At 54.9% G+C, this 17,517-nt stretch overlaps 7 protein-coding genes across 7 annotated transcripts; 1 reads left to right on the top strand and 6 right to left on the bottom strand.

Annotated features, from left to right (window-relative positions):
* Positions 1–745: 745 nt before the first annotated feature.
* On the top strand, positions 746–1,743 carry TRAVEDRAFT_51440 (DHS-like NAD/FAD-binding domain-containing protein; the record flags this gene model as incomplete). The annotated part of the gene is made up of 5 exons (XM_008043875.1): positions 746–750; positions 809–841; positions 895–1,110; positions 1,171–1,525; positions 1,579–1,743. 5 exons carry the CDS (start codon positions 746–748, stop codon positions 1,741–1,743), a joined length of 774 nt encoding a protein of 257 aa, XP_008042066.1.
* An 87-nt stretch (positions 1,744–1,830) lies between these two features.
* TRAVEDRAFT_130316 (DUF221-domain-containing protein) lies at positions 1,831–5,144 on the bottom strand (the record flags this gene model as incomplete). Its single annotated transcript, XM_008044272.1, is given in 10 exon segments — positions 1,831–2,310; positions 2,365–2,648; positions 2,700–2,887; positions 2,937–3,064; positions 3,126–3,373; positions 3,441–3,975; positions 3,992–4,178; positions 4,229–4,433; positions 4,488–4,792; positions 4,978–5,144. 10 exon segments carry the CDS (start codon positions 5,142–5,144, stop codon positions 1,831–1,833), a joined length of 2,727 nt encoding a protein of 908 aa, XP_008042463.1.
* Positions 5,145–5,977: 833 nt separating this feature from the next.
* TRAVEDRAFT_130338 (cytochrome P450) lies at positions 5,978–8,314 on the bottom strand (the record flags this gene model as incomplete). Its single annotated transcript, XM_008044271.1, has 14 exons — positions 5,978–6,132; positions 6,192–6,220; positions 6,288–6,320; positions 6,378–6,611; positions 6,669–6,698; positions 6,752–6,949; positions 7,010–7,076; positions 7,128–7,366; positions 7,421–7,599; positions 7,663–7,760; positions 7,823–7,866; positions 7,922–8,010; positions 8,078–8,175; positions 8,227–8,314. 14 exons carry the CDS (start codon positions 8,312–8,314, stop codon positions 5,978–5,980), a joined length of 1,581 nt encoding a protein of 526 aa, XP_008042462.1.
* An 880-nt stretch (positions 8,315–9,194) lies between these two features.
* Positions 9,195–10,879, bottom strand: TRAVEDRAFT_23031 (cytochrome P450; the record flags this gene model as incomplete). Its single annotated transcript, XM_008043572.1, has 9 exons — positions 9,195–9,248; positions 9,346–9,417; positions 9,512–9,607; positions 9,667–9,692; positions 9,740–9,863; positions 9,912–10,176; positions 10,240–10,428; positions 10,493–10,622; positions 10,681–10,879. The coding sequence occupies 9 exons, from the start codon at positions 10,877–10,879 to the stop codon at positions 9,195–9,197; spliced, it is 1,155 nt and encodes a 384-aa protein (XP_008041763.1).
* Positions 10,880–12,038: 1,159 nt separating this feature from the next.
* TRAVEDRAFT_51437 (cytochrome P450) lies at positions 12,039–12,969 on the bottom strand (the record flags this gene model as incomplete). The annotated part of the gene is made up of 6 exons (XM_008043874.1): positions 12,039–12,193; positions 12,254–12,282; positions 12,338–12,370; positions 12,433–12,666; positions 12,723–12,752; positions 12,809–12,969. 6 exons carry the CDS (start codon positions 12,967–12,969, stop codon positions 12,039–12,041), a joined length of 642 nt encoding a protein of 213 aa, XP_008042065.1.
* Positions 12,970–13,070: 101 nt separating this feature from the next.
* Positions 13,071–14,439, bottom strand: TRAVEDRAFT_51436 (cytochrome P450; the record flags this gene model as incomplete). Its single annotated transcript, XM_008043873.1, has 8 exons — positions 13,071–13,132; positions 13,192–13,430; positions 13,491–13,669; positions 13,734–13,831; positions 13,896–13,939; positions 14,003–14,091; positions 14,167–14,264; positions 14,325–14,439. 8 exons carry the CDS (start codon positions 14,437–14,439, stop codon positions 13,071–13,073), a joined length of 924 nt encoding a protein of 307 aa, XP_008042064.1.
* Positions 14,440–14,697: 258 nt separating this feature from the next.
* TRAVEDRAFT_173034 (cytochrome P450) lies at positions 14,698–17,432 on the bottom strand. The gene is made up of 14 exons (XM_008044270.1): positions 17,041–17,432; positions 16,893–16,990; positions 16,746–16,834; positions 16,654–16,697; positions 16,488–16,585; positions 16,245–16,423; positions 15,950–16,188; positions 15,821–15,887; positions 15,567–15,761; positions 15,479–15,508; positions 15,182–15,415; positions 15,094–15,126; positions 15,009–15,037; positions 14,698–14,955 (listed from the first exon to the last, which is right to left on the bottom strand). The coding sequence occupies exons 1-14, from the start codon at positions 17,153–17,155 to the stop codon at positions 14,801–14,803; spliced, it is 1,605 nt and encodes a 534-aa protein (XP_008042461.1). The 5' UTR covers positions 17,156–17,432; the 3' UTR covers positions 14,698–14,800.
* Between the last annotated feature and the right edge of the window lie 85 nt (positions 17,433–17,517).

Raw genomic sequence — 17,517 nt, 5'->3', positions numbered from 1 at the left:
CTTCTTTGAAACTACGGGCCAGATGACCGCCCGCCGCGATGAGAAGCAATTGGAGTATCTGTAGCCCGTAACCCGCGGATAAAGGTCATGAGGCCGCGAATTTCTCTTCGTATGTAGCGGAAATATAACCTATGAAGCTCGGAACTTGAAGCTCACATTGTCATCCTGGTGTCATACTAGGATGCTGTTAAAGGTTGCGAGGGAGTTGCAGCTTGTCATACAACTTCTCAGGATCCGGAATCTATTGGGCCTAGATGTTCTGAGGATGAAGTAGATACCGGGAAAGAGTGGTGGGCCCTGCAGCGGAGCGACACGGGTGGAGAGGAGTTGCAGTCTTTTTGCCACGTGTACAGGACGATGGGCGCTTGTAGACTTGCGTAGTTGAATAGGCGCCCATATGACTCCGCTTTTCGTGCCGCCACGCAAACTGATATTCCGAACTGGTATGGTAGTTTCATCCTTTACGCCGACATCCCAACGAAGAGACCAATATTCTGGAGCATAAGGACAACACACAATCGATGCCTGAATCCCAACCACGAGAAGGTATAGATAACGGTGAACTTGATGGCAAAATTCAAGCATTTCGCGACATCCTGTCTACAGCCAAACGTATCGTTGTCCTGGCGGGCGCGGGACTATCCGCAGGCTCAGGTGGGGTTTATTCAGCAATAAATACTTTACATTGCATGGCTGATACACAGTATTTGATAGGTGTACCTATCTTTTGAGGTAAAGACGGGGTATGGCGTAAGCACGACGCTCTCTCGTTGTCCACTCCAGCCACGTTTATCGGCAACCCATCCAGAATCTGGCAGTTTCACCACTTCTTGAGGGAGAGGTGCGTGGCGTCTACTTCAGGGCTGGGATTTAGCTGACCAACGGTTGCTACAGGATGTTCAAGGCGACGCCCAACCCAGCGCACATCGCACTAGCCAGATTCACCCTTCCTGAGCTTCGACACAGGCTCACTCCCGACTTTTCGTTCACATTGATCACCCAAAACATCGACGGTCTCGATCGGCGTGCGATCGAGCACGCGAACACTGAAGCCGGAAGACCCAACCCCTTCTCGGCAACCACTGCTGGTCCGCAGCACCGCAACGACCCGTTGCTCATTGAAATGCACGGCCACATCCGGGGCGTGCTCTGCGCGAGCTAACAATGTAGACACCGCGAGCTCGATCTGAACTCCCCGATCTGCCCGGCGCTGGCGGGCACCGAGCTGCTCGTGAGCGGTGCATCGGACGAGCCGCAAGCGGCACCTGCGCCCAAAAGCTCGAAGCGAACCCCTGCTGAGGCGAGATCGTGGGCGGAGGCGCGCCTTGCTGGCGTCAAGCAGGAGAAGGCAGGGTCTGATATCGACCCGGACATCCCTGTGGAAGAGCTCCCGCGCTGCGCGAAGTGCGGCGCGCTCGCAAGGCCAGATGTCGTCTGGTTCACCGAGGTGCCGCAGCAGATCGACGAGGTCATGCGGATTGTCGACAGCGCAGATGTGTGCGTTGTCGTCGGGACGTCTGCGGTGGTAGGCCGTCTTGCATTTGTCGGTGTTGCTCTTGCTGATATGTTCCGATACAGGTCCACCCTGCTGCCACTTTTTCTGCCAAAGTGAAGGAGCACGGCGGCACGGTCGCCGTCTTCAATATCGAGCCGGGAAAGCGGGACGCCCTAGCAGACTTCGTCTTCCTCGGGCCTTGCGAGGTCATCCTTCCGCGTGTATCTGATACACCTCAGGCTGTATGAGCCCGCTCCTGCGGTGCGTTGTGTACCAAAACCATAACCCCTCCGATGCGGGTATACCATAACTACATGGTGACGACACAGTGCGTATCAAACAGCATCCAGTTGCCGCCGCACCGGGCGCGGTCGCGGTCCCGTAACGTCCACATGCCCCTCCGCATCTACGACTGCGTTTTGCGACGACGCCTCGATACCCGCCGCCCGCATCGAACGCTCCTCCGCCTCTGCCAGCCCGAACGGATCACGGGGAATCCAGATGATCGGCTCAGGGTCGACGCTTGCTGGGTGATAGCAGTCCTCCAGGCCTGTCTCCTCATCCACGCCTAAGACCATTATCTGCGGACCCTCCAATTTCGCGGTGCTAACGACGCCCAATTCAGCAGCCGTCGTGCGTTCGCGTCCGATGTGCTCCACATACGAGGCGAAATCATCGGGCTCCTCTGGCGGCGCAACCGAAGTACAGGTCGGGTCTGTCGTCGCTCCCTTCTGGTGCATTGTATCGGCAAGGGTAAGTGGCAAGTAGTGTTCCAACACGCCGTACGAGTTGTTGATGATAATGTGGAAGAGGGCCTGCGCGCATAGGTGAGTAGAGGCAGCGAAGGAGGTAATATCGAAGCGACTCACAGTGAACACGACTAGGACAATCATCAGCACACCCTCCGCAACGGCGCTCTGTTCTCCTTCGGCGTCCTCGGCGAGAAAGAGGAGTGTTGCGAGGGATATCTGCTGGATATATAGGCCGACGAAGACGTGCTGGATCGCGCGCGGGAAAAACATTCCGCCCGTCTCACTCGCCTTCTCTCCGCCAATCTGCCATATGAAGAGGTACTTGTACATCTGGTAAAACAGGAAGAACGTGACCGCTGAGAGGCCGTTGATGATCGGGGAGATGATACCGTATGCAAAGGCTGCGGAAAGGGTGAGCGCATTTCATAGACTTTTATTTACGCGAAACGTACTGATGACAACAAGTACCGTGATAGAGGGGAATAGGGTGCCCCATGCTACGGAGCGCAGAGTGTATTTGATGCAGTGGATAGAGCGAGGGGTAGACCCGAGTACGAACAACTTTGCATAGTACAAGACAAGTGGCACGAGCTGCAGGAAGCCGGACGCAGTCCCCGACAACCCTTGAAGGACGATATACCTGGAAAGTATCAGTAACAGTCTGCGGAAGCATCCATATACACTCGTACGTGAGGAAGAAGTTTGAAGCCCTAGGGATATTCTGCGCGAGCGAGGCAGGAATCGAGGCGGGCTTGTGGAGAAGGTCGGACCATGAGGCGACGACACCTGACGAAACAGTGACGACGAGGAATGAGTTCTACTCATAGGACACACGGTAAGTAACCTCGACGTTGACCGACCATGCACACGGCACTTACGACGACTTGGAAGAGGAAATAGCGCCTCATCAAGCTGAGCTCAATCCCCGTCTTCCGTGTAGCCCCTTCGAACCGTGCAAGCCGCCGCAGAATTATCGGAAGCAGCATGTTGAGAACCGTGAGCAACGCCGGAGATAGGATACCAGAGATGAGGCCGCCAACGACGGGGGGCAGATCACATAGCCACGCCAGCCACACATAGGTAGTGCAGAGAGAATGGATATTCGATACCGCACCAACGAACGCGACTGCAATCCCAGAAGTAGTCAGCCTTTAAGCTCAAATATCACGCTTGTCTCACAGGGAGCGACCTACCAGGGATGGCGCATGCAATAACCAGGCTGATCGTGACGGCCCAGCTAATTGCAGTGCGGATGCACACCTCGTACGGGTTCATGTTGAGGTTGCTCCATACCACATCCCCGGGCGCGACACCGACACTCTTGGACGTCATCCTGTACGGCATGTGATGCGTGAGTACCTGCGCCGCCATGTGCGCCGCCATCTGGTTGTTGAACAGTATAAATGCTGAGTTGAGCGGTGGGTAGGTCTGCGCTGTATCCGGATCCGCACTGAACACGTCCGGATCGTGGGTGTGCTCTCCGGGCAAATCCGTGGTCATTGAGACGTCGCGCGCGAGCTGATGGCGCGCCTGACGCAGGGCCTGGTTGGTCTCGGTGAGCTCCTGGCGAGCCCATTCGATCGTATCCACCTTCTTGCCTATGAACGGGAGCGAAAACGACATCCAAGAGAACACGGGCAGGCGGTGCGAGGGGCGTTTGTTCTTCGGCACAAGGATATCCGTCAAAAACGATTTGTCTTGCTCAGTGCAGAAGACCCGGGGCTCCGTCTGCGAGAATGAGTACATAGTTAGTCGCATCGATGTGAATACGTGGATGTCTTTGGCCTACATTCCTGAAAGCCTTCGCGTGCGTCATCTGCTTCTTGTTGTGGAGCTTCACGGCAGTGCACACAAGACTGGTTTCCGCGGCTTCGAGCTTCTTTGCTGCGCTCAACCGACGTTCATAAATGTACGGCATATCCTTCAAGTCTCTAAGAATCTCGTCTATCAAAGAACTGTGCAGAATGTAGGAAAACCATACCGGTTGAGCCAGACTTTGCGAACACCGCCGGGTAGGTGAGAGAACAGCTTGGTCAGGGCGGACTCCGTAAGGTAGTCCCGCGGTACACCAGTAATGAGGACAGTGCTGCGCATGGGGGACGACGCGTTCTCGGGCTTCATGAGCCATCTCTGACGGGTAATAACGAAGTGTCTCATCTCGTAGCGAATGCTCCGCCCAATCCATACTGTTTAATGCTAAATTAGCTTCAGGGAGCTTCGTTGGATAACATGGCACTTACTGGTGAAGACCCACGCAAGAATGACATGCGCGGCATAGCGAGACTGTTGAGTAAGCGGTATGTTTCCAAATGTGAAGCGGTCCAGACCGGTAAGCCCATCGGGGTCGGAGCGAACGCCGGTGACAGGAAGCAGTACGACCCACGAGACGATCCAAATAGGAACAAGGAGCCGAAATATCATCCGCAAGAACCGCACGAAGAAGTACGCGTCCAATCCTGTTTTAACGCGAATTTTGCGGAAGTCCGCCATGAGCACAGCCGTTGGCCAGGAGAACATCTTTGTAGACATTTCAGGTGCGCGACGTCTACAAGCATGTATATCAGCAAGCCGCACTCTCACGCGTAACTTCGCCAGAGTGGGTGGGGATATCGCAGAAACTTGAAGGGGGCGGTCGGCCTCGTGGTGTCCATCTCATAGGCTCCGTGCCATGCGAGAACATTCCACGATACTCCAAGCAACATTATACAGAAGAAATGTGCAAAAACTCACAAACCGTTTGGAACGTAGGTCCGCGGTTGATATATTGCGGGAAAGAAAGGACGGACGACGGTGAAAATGGCCAGTTCAATGCCGAAGACTGCCGCATGGAAGACGAGTGCTGTGAAGAAAGATGACGTAGACGTATTAGTTGCCACGGCATTTGAGGTCTCAGACATGGGCCTAGTGGATGTCAGCCATGCGGGTATCGATGGTCGTACAGAACATGGAGAAAACTCACATGAAGAGGAGCTATACGACCGGTATGGCGAAGATGGCGAGGGCGTCGTCTGAGAGAGCGTGAGCTACGGCCGGCGTGACAGAAAGTAGATATAGGTAGCATGTGACAGAGAAGGTGGACGTCGGGGATGAGACGGTCTGCCACACGCCGCCAGTGCAATAGTGCAAGTTCGATGGACGGCCGAATCTTGTTCCTGGATCGCATATAACGCGAGGAGGCTCGACAAATATGTGGCACTATGTGCGTAGCCAAAGAAGGAAGATAGTAGTGAGTCTGCAGTGTTCACCGCCGCGAGAGTATAAAAACTGCAGGACGATACGGATGGACAGACGGTAGCATGCTAGTGACTATACGCGAAGGGGCCGTGCCATATAAGGTCTACCATTTATGTTAGAGGAAAGAAGGATGACTACGCCGCCAAAACCATAAAGCGTTTGAACGCCAGGTACTGCAATAGTGTACCCATGCTAGCTCGGGCGTTTGCACTGCATTCGTAAACTCACGCTCACGCAGTGGCCGCGCAATCCCGGATTTCCTACACCCACAGGACCGACCTGAAAGCGCGTACAAGCCGTGTGTTGCCTTGATTCGGTGACAAACCTGATACGACGGGCGTGGAGAGGGAGACACGGTGACATCAATAATTGCGTGTACTTTACTCCTGCTGAACGTTTAGTTCTCGAGTTCAGTGACCGCACCGTACACGGGCGTGGCGATGATCACATACCATAGTGCACTTGGCACAGCGCACACTCTTCCGCGGACGCCGTCTTACCCCTCGTGGAGTGTCCTCACCGTGAGCCAGAGCTCTTGCTTCGCGCTTTCTACGCTGACACTGGGATAAGACACCCCTGAGAAGTTCCAGATGATGGGTTTCTCCGAAGGCGCGAACGTGAAGTTGGCGATCATCTCGGAAAGGACAACTTCTGCGATAAGATAAGTATGAGCACATGTATATGGGCAGGATGCATGGTTGTTGACTTACTCATCTCCAGCTGCGAGAACGTGAAGCCGCTGCAGATTAGTCGCGAAAAACATCTCAGTCAAAGACACAGGAGAAGAAATGGCATCAGAGGCTCACATGCATGCCCGTGGACCGCCCATGAACGTCATCCTACTCACATGCATGAGCCTTCAGCAAAAGGGTTGGGTTAATGAGTCCTGCGCTCACATGTTCGAGTAGACCCCAGGAATTCCCGCACTCTCTAGCGCTTCAGGGAGAGGTGCAAGCCAGCGCTCGGGCTTCCACTCCTCTGCGTCGGTTCCCCATAGCGCGTTGCTACGGTTGCATGCCAGGATACTAATGAAGATGTCCGTTCCACGCGGTACAGTGAGCTCGTGGAGTAGCGTCCCGTCCGTCGCGCGAATCGGATGAGAGAGCGGCAGGACGGCGTCTTCTACTGTCCTAGGACCAAGATTAGACCCATAAACAAGGGTCTGACAAGAGTGAAAAGCTACGTACTTCCGGAAAGCTTGCGGGACTGGAGGGTGACTTTACCGCCATGAGCTACTGCTATCAGACGGTGGATAGGACGGACTCCTTACAGTCGCAGGGTCTCACGGCACACGGCGTCCAAGTAGGGTAGAGCGTGCAGCTGATCGTAATCCAGGTCGTTGCCGGCGGCTTTAGCCTCGAGAATCTCGCACCGGAGCTTCGTTTGCACTTCCGGGTGCTCCGCAAGGAGCTGCAGTGTGCGCGTCAAGGCGCCCGATGTGGTGTCCATTGCCGCGAATATGATGGTCCTATGATTGATGTCATCGTAACCGAGTACAATGTTCTGCAGAGCCCTGGAGAGAACGTACGACATTTGGCCGAGGAGTTGATCTTCCGGTAGACGGTTTTCATCGGACGCCTTCATGTTCTCTCGCACTGTAAAAGCGATGACATAATAGGTCATTTACAAGAAGATAGAGCACGCACGCAAGATGCTCATGATGTCATTAGCATCGGTATCATCTCCGGCTTCGATCGCGGCCCTCTTCGCTCGAAATATCTCGAGGGAGCGTTCGTACAGCGTGTCCGTAATCTGGACAAGGCGCCGAATATTGGGTACGGGCAGATTTTCCATAATCCAACGGCGCATCCAGGCAGGTCCAAGATGTCCGAGATACGGCGAGACCTGCCTCAGCAGTAACACGTCCGGTAACGTCGAGTACAGTCTGTGCAGATGCTCCTTCAACCCAGACAGCGAATGCGATAAAAATGACACGCACACAAAGTACTTCACCGCTTCTGCGTACGCATCTTGAACATCTTCAGTCAGCGGGTCGAACGAATATCCAATCCCCGCTAAACCGATCAGCTCCAAAGCAGCACGGCTCATCCAGCCTAGAATCTCGACGTCCGTTCCCTCAGCGTGTGTCGGTACGCGAGAGGAGATAGCTTGCATGAGCTACGCGAGGTACATAGTTAGCCAGATAAAGAGTGGTGCAGGCAGCGATGCGGCAAACATTACCTTATCGGTAACACGGTAGAAGATGGGTACGACGGTACGGAGATGCTTGGCCGAGAACACCGGGTTGATCATCTTCCTCTGCTTCTTGTGCGTGTCTCCTACGTGGTTAAGGGGGCGATGAGCAGTCGCGTTTATACGATGCGAGGCAAATGTATCGAACCGGTGACTGAGAGGAGCCCCGGGCCCAACATCATGTGAATCGTCCTTTCGCAGGTGTTAAAACATATTGCGCTCCAAAACATAAAATAACATCTCTTACTGAGTATACCATTCCGGCTCGTCGTATTTTCCCTCATCCTTGACGATCTGATTCAATGCTAGCGGATCGAAGACATAGAGCCCTGAGGTCTACAAATGTTAAGTGTCAGCGCGAAGACGTTAGCGCAGCGCCGGCTCGCCGCTCAACCGCACATACACCGAACAGCCAATGCACTTTGACCACAGGTCCATATCTCTGCGCGATTTGTGCGTGAAAATCCCAAGCATGCCGACCAGACATCTGGAGGGCGTTTCCTGGGGGTGAATTGAGCTTTTTATATCGGTACGTCGCATATGGATGCATACCAAGTAGGAAGGACCCTCGCAGGGGACCCGGCACTTTATCCAACGGACACCGCGCAAGGCGAAATCTCTTCCACAGAAAGAATGTCATGCAGAGAATTGCAGCGTACAGTATCATGGTGGTAGTTGAGCGGGTGCAGCTTGATGGGGAAGGATGAATGGACGATGCAGCAAGATAAGGCTTTCAGGAAGGGCGTTCGGTGCGACTTTAAGTCGCCGGCGCATTCAAATTGAACGCGTCGGGAGCACACCGATGGACACGGGTCTAAGGTTCTTTGGCAGGCCTGGATGCTCTTCCGTACATTCGGAGCGTGGTTTAGTAGCCATACGAGATGTTAGTCGTAGGGCGTACCGCAGATGCGGGGAATAATCTGTTGATACATACAATACGGGAACCAGTCCTGTCCTTGTCGGCCCCTCTTCAATGGTGATACATTGGAGGGAGATTCTGGACTCACTTGCAAGTCATTGAGCAACTTTGTCCGAGCCGGCCCGCTCATTGCAACTGTTCCACGCTGTCGTTGCGCTATATAGCCGCCTTCGCGACTTCCGCGCTATCTGCGTCGTAAATGCGGTAGTCGGCATCTTTGAGACAAAACAGGGACTCGAGGACTTACTCTATCGCCTGACCGCGATGAAGGCCTGGTTCCTCAGGAGTGTACTATCGAAATGCAAAACTGGACCCTCAACGTACCAGCAAACGTTTCGCATGGCCATGGAGAGGTGTATGCAGCTACGATGTTCCTATTGAGGTTGAGCGCTGAGGATTCTTGGGATAAACAACTATGCTTACGAGAAGACCAGTCACTGCCTTCTTTCATTCTGTACAATTTCAAATGAAACAGACGCTACGATGCACTTCTTCCTTGATGGGGGAAAGAAACACTGACCGCTGTAGCTTGGAGTGTCCAACACTGGTAGCACATGCATACGGCCACTGCCAAAGACAAGACCTCTCCGACATTCCGTATTCAAGTAGGCCACTGGAGGCCAAGAGAGCCAGGAGGAGAACCGAGAGACCAGGTCTGCTGGTGCATGAGCGTAAACTCGAGAGCGGGGGCCGGGACTCGGAGAAGCCAGGCTCGGTCACTCAGTCCAACTAGCGCCCATGATGAAGCGTACCAGGCGCCCGAACGACCATGCGCTATCAGGATCTTTCGAAGTGATGCGGTATAAGGGCGGAGTTTTTTGTACCTAGACATATCACCGATCGCTGTGAATGTATATTTAACCTCCACCGTACCAGAGCTAATGCTCTACCACTTGCCTTCAAGAGTCCACAACGTACACCCTGCCGGACCGCGTCTAGCTCCTGCTGGGCTTTCTTCTGCGCGTCGGGATACATGACCATCGCCAGAAACATCGCTTGCGTGGAAAAGACGGACTGTAGTAAGGCATCTCAGAGAAGAGACAACACACTGGAAGCTAGGACTAAAAACCTACTGTATCCGCCCCGGCTGGAAGATGCGCTACATGTCAGCTCAGGAGGAGGCTAGAGTTCAAATGAGGTACTGACTGAGGTATGCGAGTCCGGCAATGTCCCTGAAGCACCCGTCATCCTGCGGGGACACATCCCCGTGCTCGCGCACCGCATTCTCCACCATGGTCGTGACCACAGAAGGGCCGGCAGTTCCTCGCGCCTAAAATCACTTCAGTCGCTGCACAAATCATACCGAGAGGTGGCATACGAAAGCGTCCATTGCGGCATCGTAAGGCACGTTCCGCGCGGCCGATACGACCTCCGACCACCGTAGCGCATCCCGCTTGAACCCAGCGCCAGGAAACCAAGAGGGGATATGCCTGAGGAACGGCAAGGATTCCACTGGGTATTGGCCCGGGATGGTGATCTTGCCGAAGACGTGCGTCGCCTTCTCGGCAAGGGAGACGTACGGGTCGTTGTGCTCGGCGATCGCGATTCCATATACCACGGACATAATCGTCTCACCGAACAACCTGCGAAGCAATGGTCTCAGACATTTGGATATAAAGCGCATGTATGTAGCAGCGGTCACGTACTGGCGGGAGAGAGACATGAAGTCTTCTGGGGTAGTAAGTAGCCTGTGCAGGAAGCGGCGGCATTGGCCCGAGTGCACTGGGCGATATTCCGGAATGACGCTTCGCTGGAAGAATGTGTGGAAGAGCCTGCGGCGCGTTCGCCATGCTTGGGTGTATCCCAGAACCGCGAATACCCACATATACCCGGTCCTAAATTCCGGAAGAGTCCTGTCAGGCCCGGGGGACTAATGATTCTATAGGCAGCCCAACTCACAGCTCAGCCATGACGACTCCGGGCCTGTCCGACGTGTTCGCAGAGCGACTTTCTAGAAGCCCTACAGCGGCCTCATACGAATTGAGTATGATCATGGGCTGGCCGAGGATGTTGAGATATGTCAGCTCGCCTGAGTCCAGAAATGATATTAGACCGAGGACACGGGGTAGTGATTATATTCCGCCCACCATATTTTTCTCCCAGTTCTCGCAAGGCAGGAGCGAGATGCTTCTTCGGCATGTCGAACAGATTTCCTATGAAGGGTAGCGGTCGAGGACCCGGAGGGAGAGGAAGCTTCGAGCGCACTCTGTGCGCCCAAAGAACCGCCGCTGCGACGAGAGCGAAACTCAGAGCAATCAGCATCGTTGGAACAGCGATGAGAGCCATGGGTGGGGTGTCGAACTGTAATCTGGAGGGAGTGATGGGAACAGTTTTAACGATTCGTTTCCCAGCGTTAAAAACTCGAACATGACGAACCTTACCCAGACCGAAGCAGCGTTCTTCTGTCGCCTGACTGCGAAGTGCTCGCGGGTTCCGGAGCGTGAGTTTTCGAAACGCCAAAATGGACCATCGGCATACAGACAAACGCCTGGTATGTCCATAGAAAGGTATATGCAGCCACGGCGCCCCTTCTGCCGCTTAGCACCCGGGAGCATTCGTAGAAGAGAGAACTACATAAACAGCGGTCAAAGTTTCTGCAGCCTGTGAACTGTGAGATAAGACAGCCCCTGAGATGAGTTTTTGGCTTGACATGTGACAGGAAACATGACCACTCGAGATTGGGGTGTCAAACACCGGTACAACTCTCTGGATTCGAATTCCAACCCGAAGCCTGTGCGAGCCGTCAGTGAAAGCTGGAGCTGAAGGGCGAACCTCTGGGAATTCACGTACCCGACTACGCAAATAAAGTCATCATCAGAGCGTACTCTCCCTAGCATGTTCCCATACAGCAGGCGCATTGAGGGCAACGAGGTTCAGTACATGAGCGTAAAATCGAGAGAGAGCCGCCCAGACACATAGCGGGCGCCTGTTGTGCGCTGTGTGTAATAGACGCCCATAGGACCACAAGGTGTGGCGCAAGAATCTCTCTCTAGGCGCTCTCCTTGTCGCCTCCGCCCGCCACATTCTTCCGGGAGCCCTTCAGAGTCTGGCAGTCCCATCACTCCTTGCGGAAGAGTATTCATCTTAGCCTCCGATTGTCGCAATCTTACGTTAGCGTCGAGCCTGCCGCTGTCATTTGACAACCTGAAGACGTTCGACTGGAAGGCAGTTCGATCTTCGTCGTTCGAAAACACGCCTCCCTAAACACGCCGAAGCTGCAGGTAAAGGGCATGCTTGCTATCTCCGAACAGGACTGCACGCGCTGCTAGGACCTCTCAAAGTGGAAATAAGAGCGGTGATTATTAGTTAGGCCTGGTCATCCGTCCGAGCTAGATCTAGTAACATCGTGAACGTCTAGTCAACCTCCAGCGCATCGTGTCATATCTACGGGGAACTCGACTTACCGTGTAGATTCTACAGCGTTTATATTTTCGCGTGAGCCGTCCTAACCTTCGCGCACTACTCCCACGTTCAGCCACAGCTCTGGCTTTGTGCTTTCGGCGCTGACGGTCGGGTACGAAATGCCGGAGAGGTTCCAGACGACGGGTTTCTCCGAGGGCGCGAACGTGAAGTTAGCAATCATCTCGGACAGGACGACCTCTGTATTCAAGGTGAGCATGAGCATAGAAGAACGATTTGGGCTCGCAAGTATCTACTCACTCATCTCAAGCTGCGAGAATGTGAAGCCGCTGCGAGTTCATAAGTGAGCATATCTGAGAACAACACGAGGCATCGAAGGCTTACATGCATGACCGTGCACCACCCAAGAACGTCATCCTGTACACGCGCATGAGCTTCAAGTAAGAGCATGTCGACGCGCTCATAAACCCCACACTTACAGGTTCGAGTATACCCCCGGGATGGCCGCGCTCTCCAGCGCCGCGGGAAGGGGCGCAAGCCACCTCTCAGGCTTCCACTCACCGGCGTCAGAGCCCCAGAGTGCCTCATTGCGGTTGCACCCGAGGACGCTGACGAAGATGTTGGTCCCGCAAGGCACTGCAACTTCATGGAGGAGCGTCCCGTCTGTTGCGCGGACGGGATGGGAGATCGGGAGGACGGTATCCTCCAATGCCCTGAACATGCCGTCAGACACAAAGAAGTCAGACGGAAGCGGAGGGCGGAGACGTACACTCGGATAGCCTGTGGACCTGGAGGATGGCTGAAACAAATGTCAGCTACCTAGGATCGTAGCCCGATATGAACACAGTTCCTCACAGTCGCAGCGTCTCACGACACACGGCGTCCAAGTACGACAGCGCGTGAAGCTGGTCGTAGTTGAGGTGTCCGCCGGCAGCGAGCTTCGCGTCGGCAATCTCGCGCCGCAATTTTGTTTGCACCTCCGGGTTCTCCGCAAGGAGCTGCAGCGTGCGCGACATGGCGTTTGACGTAGTGTCCATCGCGGCGAAGATGATAGTCCTGCCATTAGCGTCATTTACATGCAGCGCGTTTCAGAGGTACAAGGAAAACCGTACGACATCTAGCCCAGGAGCTGGTCCTCCGGGAGCTGGTCATCACCTGACGCCTCCATGTTCGCTCGGACTATGCAAGGTGACAAAGGTGACACGGAGGAAATATACAGAAGAAATAACCGCACGTACGCAGGATGCTCATGATGTCCTTCGCATCGGTATCTTCGCCCGCTTCGAGCGCAGCCTTCTTCGTTCGGAAGATCTCCAGGGAACGTTCGTACAGAGTATCTGTAATCTGGACAGTACGCCGCACGTTGCGCACGGGTACCATCTCCATGACCCAGCGATGAAGCCAGGCCGGGCCAAGTCGCTCTAGGAATGGCGCCAACTGCCGGAGGAGTAGGATCTCAGAGGCGGTCGTGACTGGTCTGTGCAAAGACAGGTAAAGTCTCAGCCCCCGCAGAAACATCCAGAACGGTGATACGCACGCAAAGTTCTTCACCGCATCGGCGTATGCATCTGGTTTATCTTCGGTCAACGGGTCGAACGAGTAGCCAATCCCGGCTTGACCGATCAATTCCAGCGCGGCACGGCTCATCCAGCCTAGGACGTCGACGTTCGTTCCCTTAGCGTGCGTCGGCACACGAGAAGAGATGGCTTCTATGAGCTGCATGTTCCACATGAATCAACAACGAAGATAATATATGCGGCGGCGATGCGGAAGGTCGTACCTTGTCGGTGACCCGGTAGAAGATAGGCACGACGGTGCGGAGATGCTTGGCTGAAAATACTGGGGTGAGCATCTTCCGTTGCCTCTTGTGCGTGTCTCCTACGCAGCCGGACGTGACGGTGGTCAGCAGTCGCAATGACCTGTAGAATATTGCATGTCGTACCCGCGACAGAGAGAATCCCCGGGCCCAGCATCATGTGGTTGGTCCTTTCAAGTTGGCAGGGTTAGAACGTGCCGTATGTGAGAGCGGGACCTAAATGCATCACTCACTCGATATACCAGGAGGGCTCGTCGTACTTTGCCGTGTCTTTGATGACATGGCTCATTGCCAGCGGGTCAAAGATATACAGCCCTGAGGTCTACAAAGACTATCAGTGTGAACGCAGCAGCGCCAGAACACGACCGAGCCTCAGGCTTCAAGAAATGGGACATACACCGAACAGCCAATGTATTTTGATCACAGGTCCGTACTTCTGCGCGATACTTGCATGAAAATCCCAGCCCTGTCTGTCAGATAGCTGGAGCGCGTTGCCTGAAAGAAAGGTAAGCTATACTCATCGCATTCAGTACGCAGCACAAAATAGAGACATACCCAATAGGAAGGACCCTGATGGAGGTCCAGGTACTTTGTCCAACGAGAATCGCGGAGTACGCAGCCTCCTCCACATGAAGATGGCCGCACAGAGAAGCGCAGCATACAGTATCATGGCGGGAGTTAAGCAGCAGACGAGTCCTGCAGAAGCTGGCGAGTATAAGTGACACCAAAGACGCTCTTATAATGCGGAGCCCTTGGGGAAACTCGGGAGCTTGCTGGGCACGGGTCCCAGAACTCTATGCGGCTTCCTCCCATGATGGTCCCTCGGCTGTGTGCACTTTGCAAATCCTGCAGGCGGATCTGATTGGACACCTTACCCGTCGACGTGCAGATGGATCCTGTGGCTGCGCAGCGCTCAGAGGTTACTCGGACGCGTTTCGAGAACCACCAACGCCCATTTGCCATGGTGATAGTGAAACGGGATTACTTCATTGCATATGCACTGCGAGCGGGCGAGCTCGCGAGTCGCTAGCCTAGTCCTCCCGAAGACGGCGCACCCGCAGCCACATCTCAGCCTTCGTACTCTCCTTGCTGACCGACGGATACGTTATCCCGGAGAGGTTCCACACCACGGGCGTGTCAGAGGACTCGAAGGAGAAGTTCGCAATCAGCTCGGAGACGACGACCTCTGCACCCGCCCAGTTAGCGCTACAATCAATTTAAGAAAGCTGAGATACATACTCATCTCTAGCTGTGAAAACGTGAAACCACTGGGAGCATGATCGGTGAGTGTGTGAATGAGAACAAAGAACATGGGACTACTTACATGCATGACCGCCCGCCGCCCAAGAACGTCATCCTGCACACATGCATCAGCATACTCCCACTCAGCGACTCGGGGGACTACCACTCACAGGTTCGAGTACACCCCCGGGATCGCCGCGCTCTCTACAGCCGCGGGCAGGGGCTTCAGCCACCGCTCTGGTTTCCACTCGTGCGCGTCGGGGCCCCAAAGTTCCTCGGTGCGGTTGCATGCCCAGATGGCGAGGAAGAGATTCGTCCCCTTGGGGATGGTGAGTTCGGACATGAGCGTCCCGTCTGTTCCGCGGACGGGCTGCGAGAGTGGGAGAACCGTATCTTTCGACGCCCTGCGGAAAAATGTCAGCATGACTTTCTCCTGGATGTATGAGAGGAGAGAAGGGGGCACATACGAGCGGAACGTCTGTACACCTGCGGGAGCGCTGAAAGAAATCGTTCAGATCAGACACAGAGCACGATCGAAGCAATACGGCGACTTACATCCGCAGCGTCTCGCGGCATACCGCATCCAGGTATGGCAGTGCATGTAACTGGTCGTAGTCCATTTGGCCATGAGCCTTCGCTTCGAGAACCTCCCGACGAAGCTTGGCCTGGACTTCCGGGTGTTCCGCCAAGAGATGAAGAATGCGAGCCATGGAGTTCGAGGTCGTGTCCATCGCTGCGAAGATGATCGACCTGCATGAGGAGTTGTCGTCATTCACTGCAACACTTTTTCTGCGTCGAAGTATACGTACGACATCTGGCCCAGGAGCTGATCTTCAGGAAGCCTGTCTTCCTCAGACGCGTTCATATTGGCCCGGACTACACACATCCACGATCTGCTTGAGCACATCCGGAGAGCAGGGAGAATAACCGGTGCTTACCCAGAATGCTCATGATGTCCATCGCGTCCGCGTCTCCGCCAGCCTCAATCACCGCCTTCTTCGCGCGGAATATCTCGAGCGAGCGCTCATGCAGCGTGTCCGAGATCTCCGCAAGGCGCCGAACATCAGCAAGGGGAAATCGTTGAACAACCCAGCGTCGGAGCCAGCCCGGTCCAGCGTGCCTAAGCACGGGCACCATCTGCCGGAGCATCACCACCTGTGGTGAGGTCGCTATCGGTCTGCACAGGTGACGTGTAAGCGTTAGATATGGACAAGCTTCCAGGCATGCACTGACGCGTAGTTCTTGACCGCCTCTGTATAGGCATCTGGCACGTCCTCCGTCAGAGGGTCGAACGAACACCCGATCCCGGATTGGCCGATCAGCTCGAGCGCGGCGCGCCCCATCCAGCTCAAGACGTCAACTTCTGCCGCCTGGGGACCTGCTGGCACACGGGCGGAGATGGCGTCTACGAGCTAGGGGCAGCAAATCGTGTGCTTGAGCGGCCGAGCAGAATTCTGATGACGAGGCAAGCCTTACCTTGTCGACGACCTGGTAGAAGACGGGCACAGCGCTGCGTAGGTGCTTGGCCGAAAAGACCGGGGTGAGCATCTTCCGCTGCCTGCGATGCGTGTCACCTGTACAGGTGTCCGGTGAGTTCCATCCAAGATGAAGGAGAGGATGAGACTGCGCTGAATTGTAGTACCTTCGACGGACAAAATCCCGGGGCCGAGCATTATACTATTGCTCCTAAGGCAGACCTTAGCGTACGTCTTTGTGAGGGGACTAGGTGCTTACTGTATGTACCAAGAAGGCTCCTCGTAGGTTGAGATGTCTTTCACAATGTGCTGCAAAGCCAAAGGGTCGTAGACGTAGAGGGCTGGGGCCTAACGCGGACGTCAGTGGCAAGCCTGTGGCGTTGGACCCAGCATCGAGAATACACACGCCGAAAAGCCAGTGCAGCTTGGTGACTGAGCCGTATGTGCGCATGAGTCGCTCGTGAAACCCCCACCCATGTCTGTCCATCAGTTCTAGCGCATTGCCTACGCAGACGATCAGAACCTACGTCGAAATACGAAAAGCAGCAACATACCTGCGAAGAACGAAGCCGCCGGAGGTCCAGGTAGCTTCTCCAGCGACGACCGCACGCTGCGTCGAGTCTTCCACGCCAAAAAAGCCACACACAGCAGCACAGCGTAGAGTATCATGGCAGTGGTATGGGGATGGACTCGTGCCGAGGAGGGATGTCTGATATATGTAGCAACGGGTGCCAAGCGTAGGTGGCGCGTAGGAGGTCTAACGCGATACACGAGACCCTCCTTCTCCGCTTGCTGCTCCCCCGCGCTGATAGGACGTGGGACGGTGTATCGAGACCGGTCGCACTGCTTCGGCGTCTTTCTGTGGGACGATCCCGCATGAGAGCGCAGTGCATTGTCCAGTTTGAACCATGGAGACCGGCAGTAGTATCGCTGTTAGTTGAGGCTTCTGAGCGTGGTGCAGGCGTGGTGGTCGAAGCTGTCGTTTGTAGCGCCTTGTTCACCTAACCGCAGGATGATCATTCCGGAGCTGC

Source organism: Trametes versicolor, assembly GCF_000271585.1.
Source record: "Trametes versicolor FP-101664 SS1 unplaced genomic scaffold TRAVEscaffold_10, whole genome shotgun sequence".
Taxonomy (NCBI): domain Eukaryota; kingdom Fungi; phylum Basidiomycota; class Agaricomycetes; order Polyporales; family Polyporaceae; genus Trametes; species Trametes versicolor.
The sequence above is the reverse complement of the archived record's forward strand: the minus strand, read 5'-3'. Positions and strand labels throughout refer to the sequence as shown.

What these genes read in the sequence shown, in the direction of transcription:
- TRAVEDRAFT_173034 (XM_008044270.1), bottom strand. Translation starts at nt 17,155, where the DNA reads ATGATACTCTACGCTGTGCTGCTGTGTGTGGCTTTTTTGGCGTGGAAG. An exon ending in TGCCGCGAGACGCTGCGGAT is followed by an intron (nt 15,509 to 15,566) that starts GTAAGTCGCCGT and finishes GATTTCTTTCAG; the next exon opens with CGCTCCCGCAGGTGTACAGA. An exon ending in GTTTTCACAGCTAGAGATGA is followed by an intron (nt 14,956 to 15,008) that starts GTATGTATCTCA and finishes GGGCGGGTGCAG; the next exon opens with AGGTCGTCGTCTCCGAGCTG.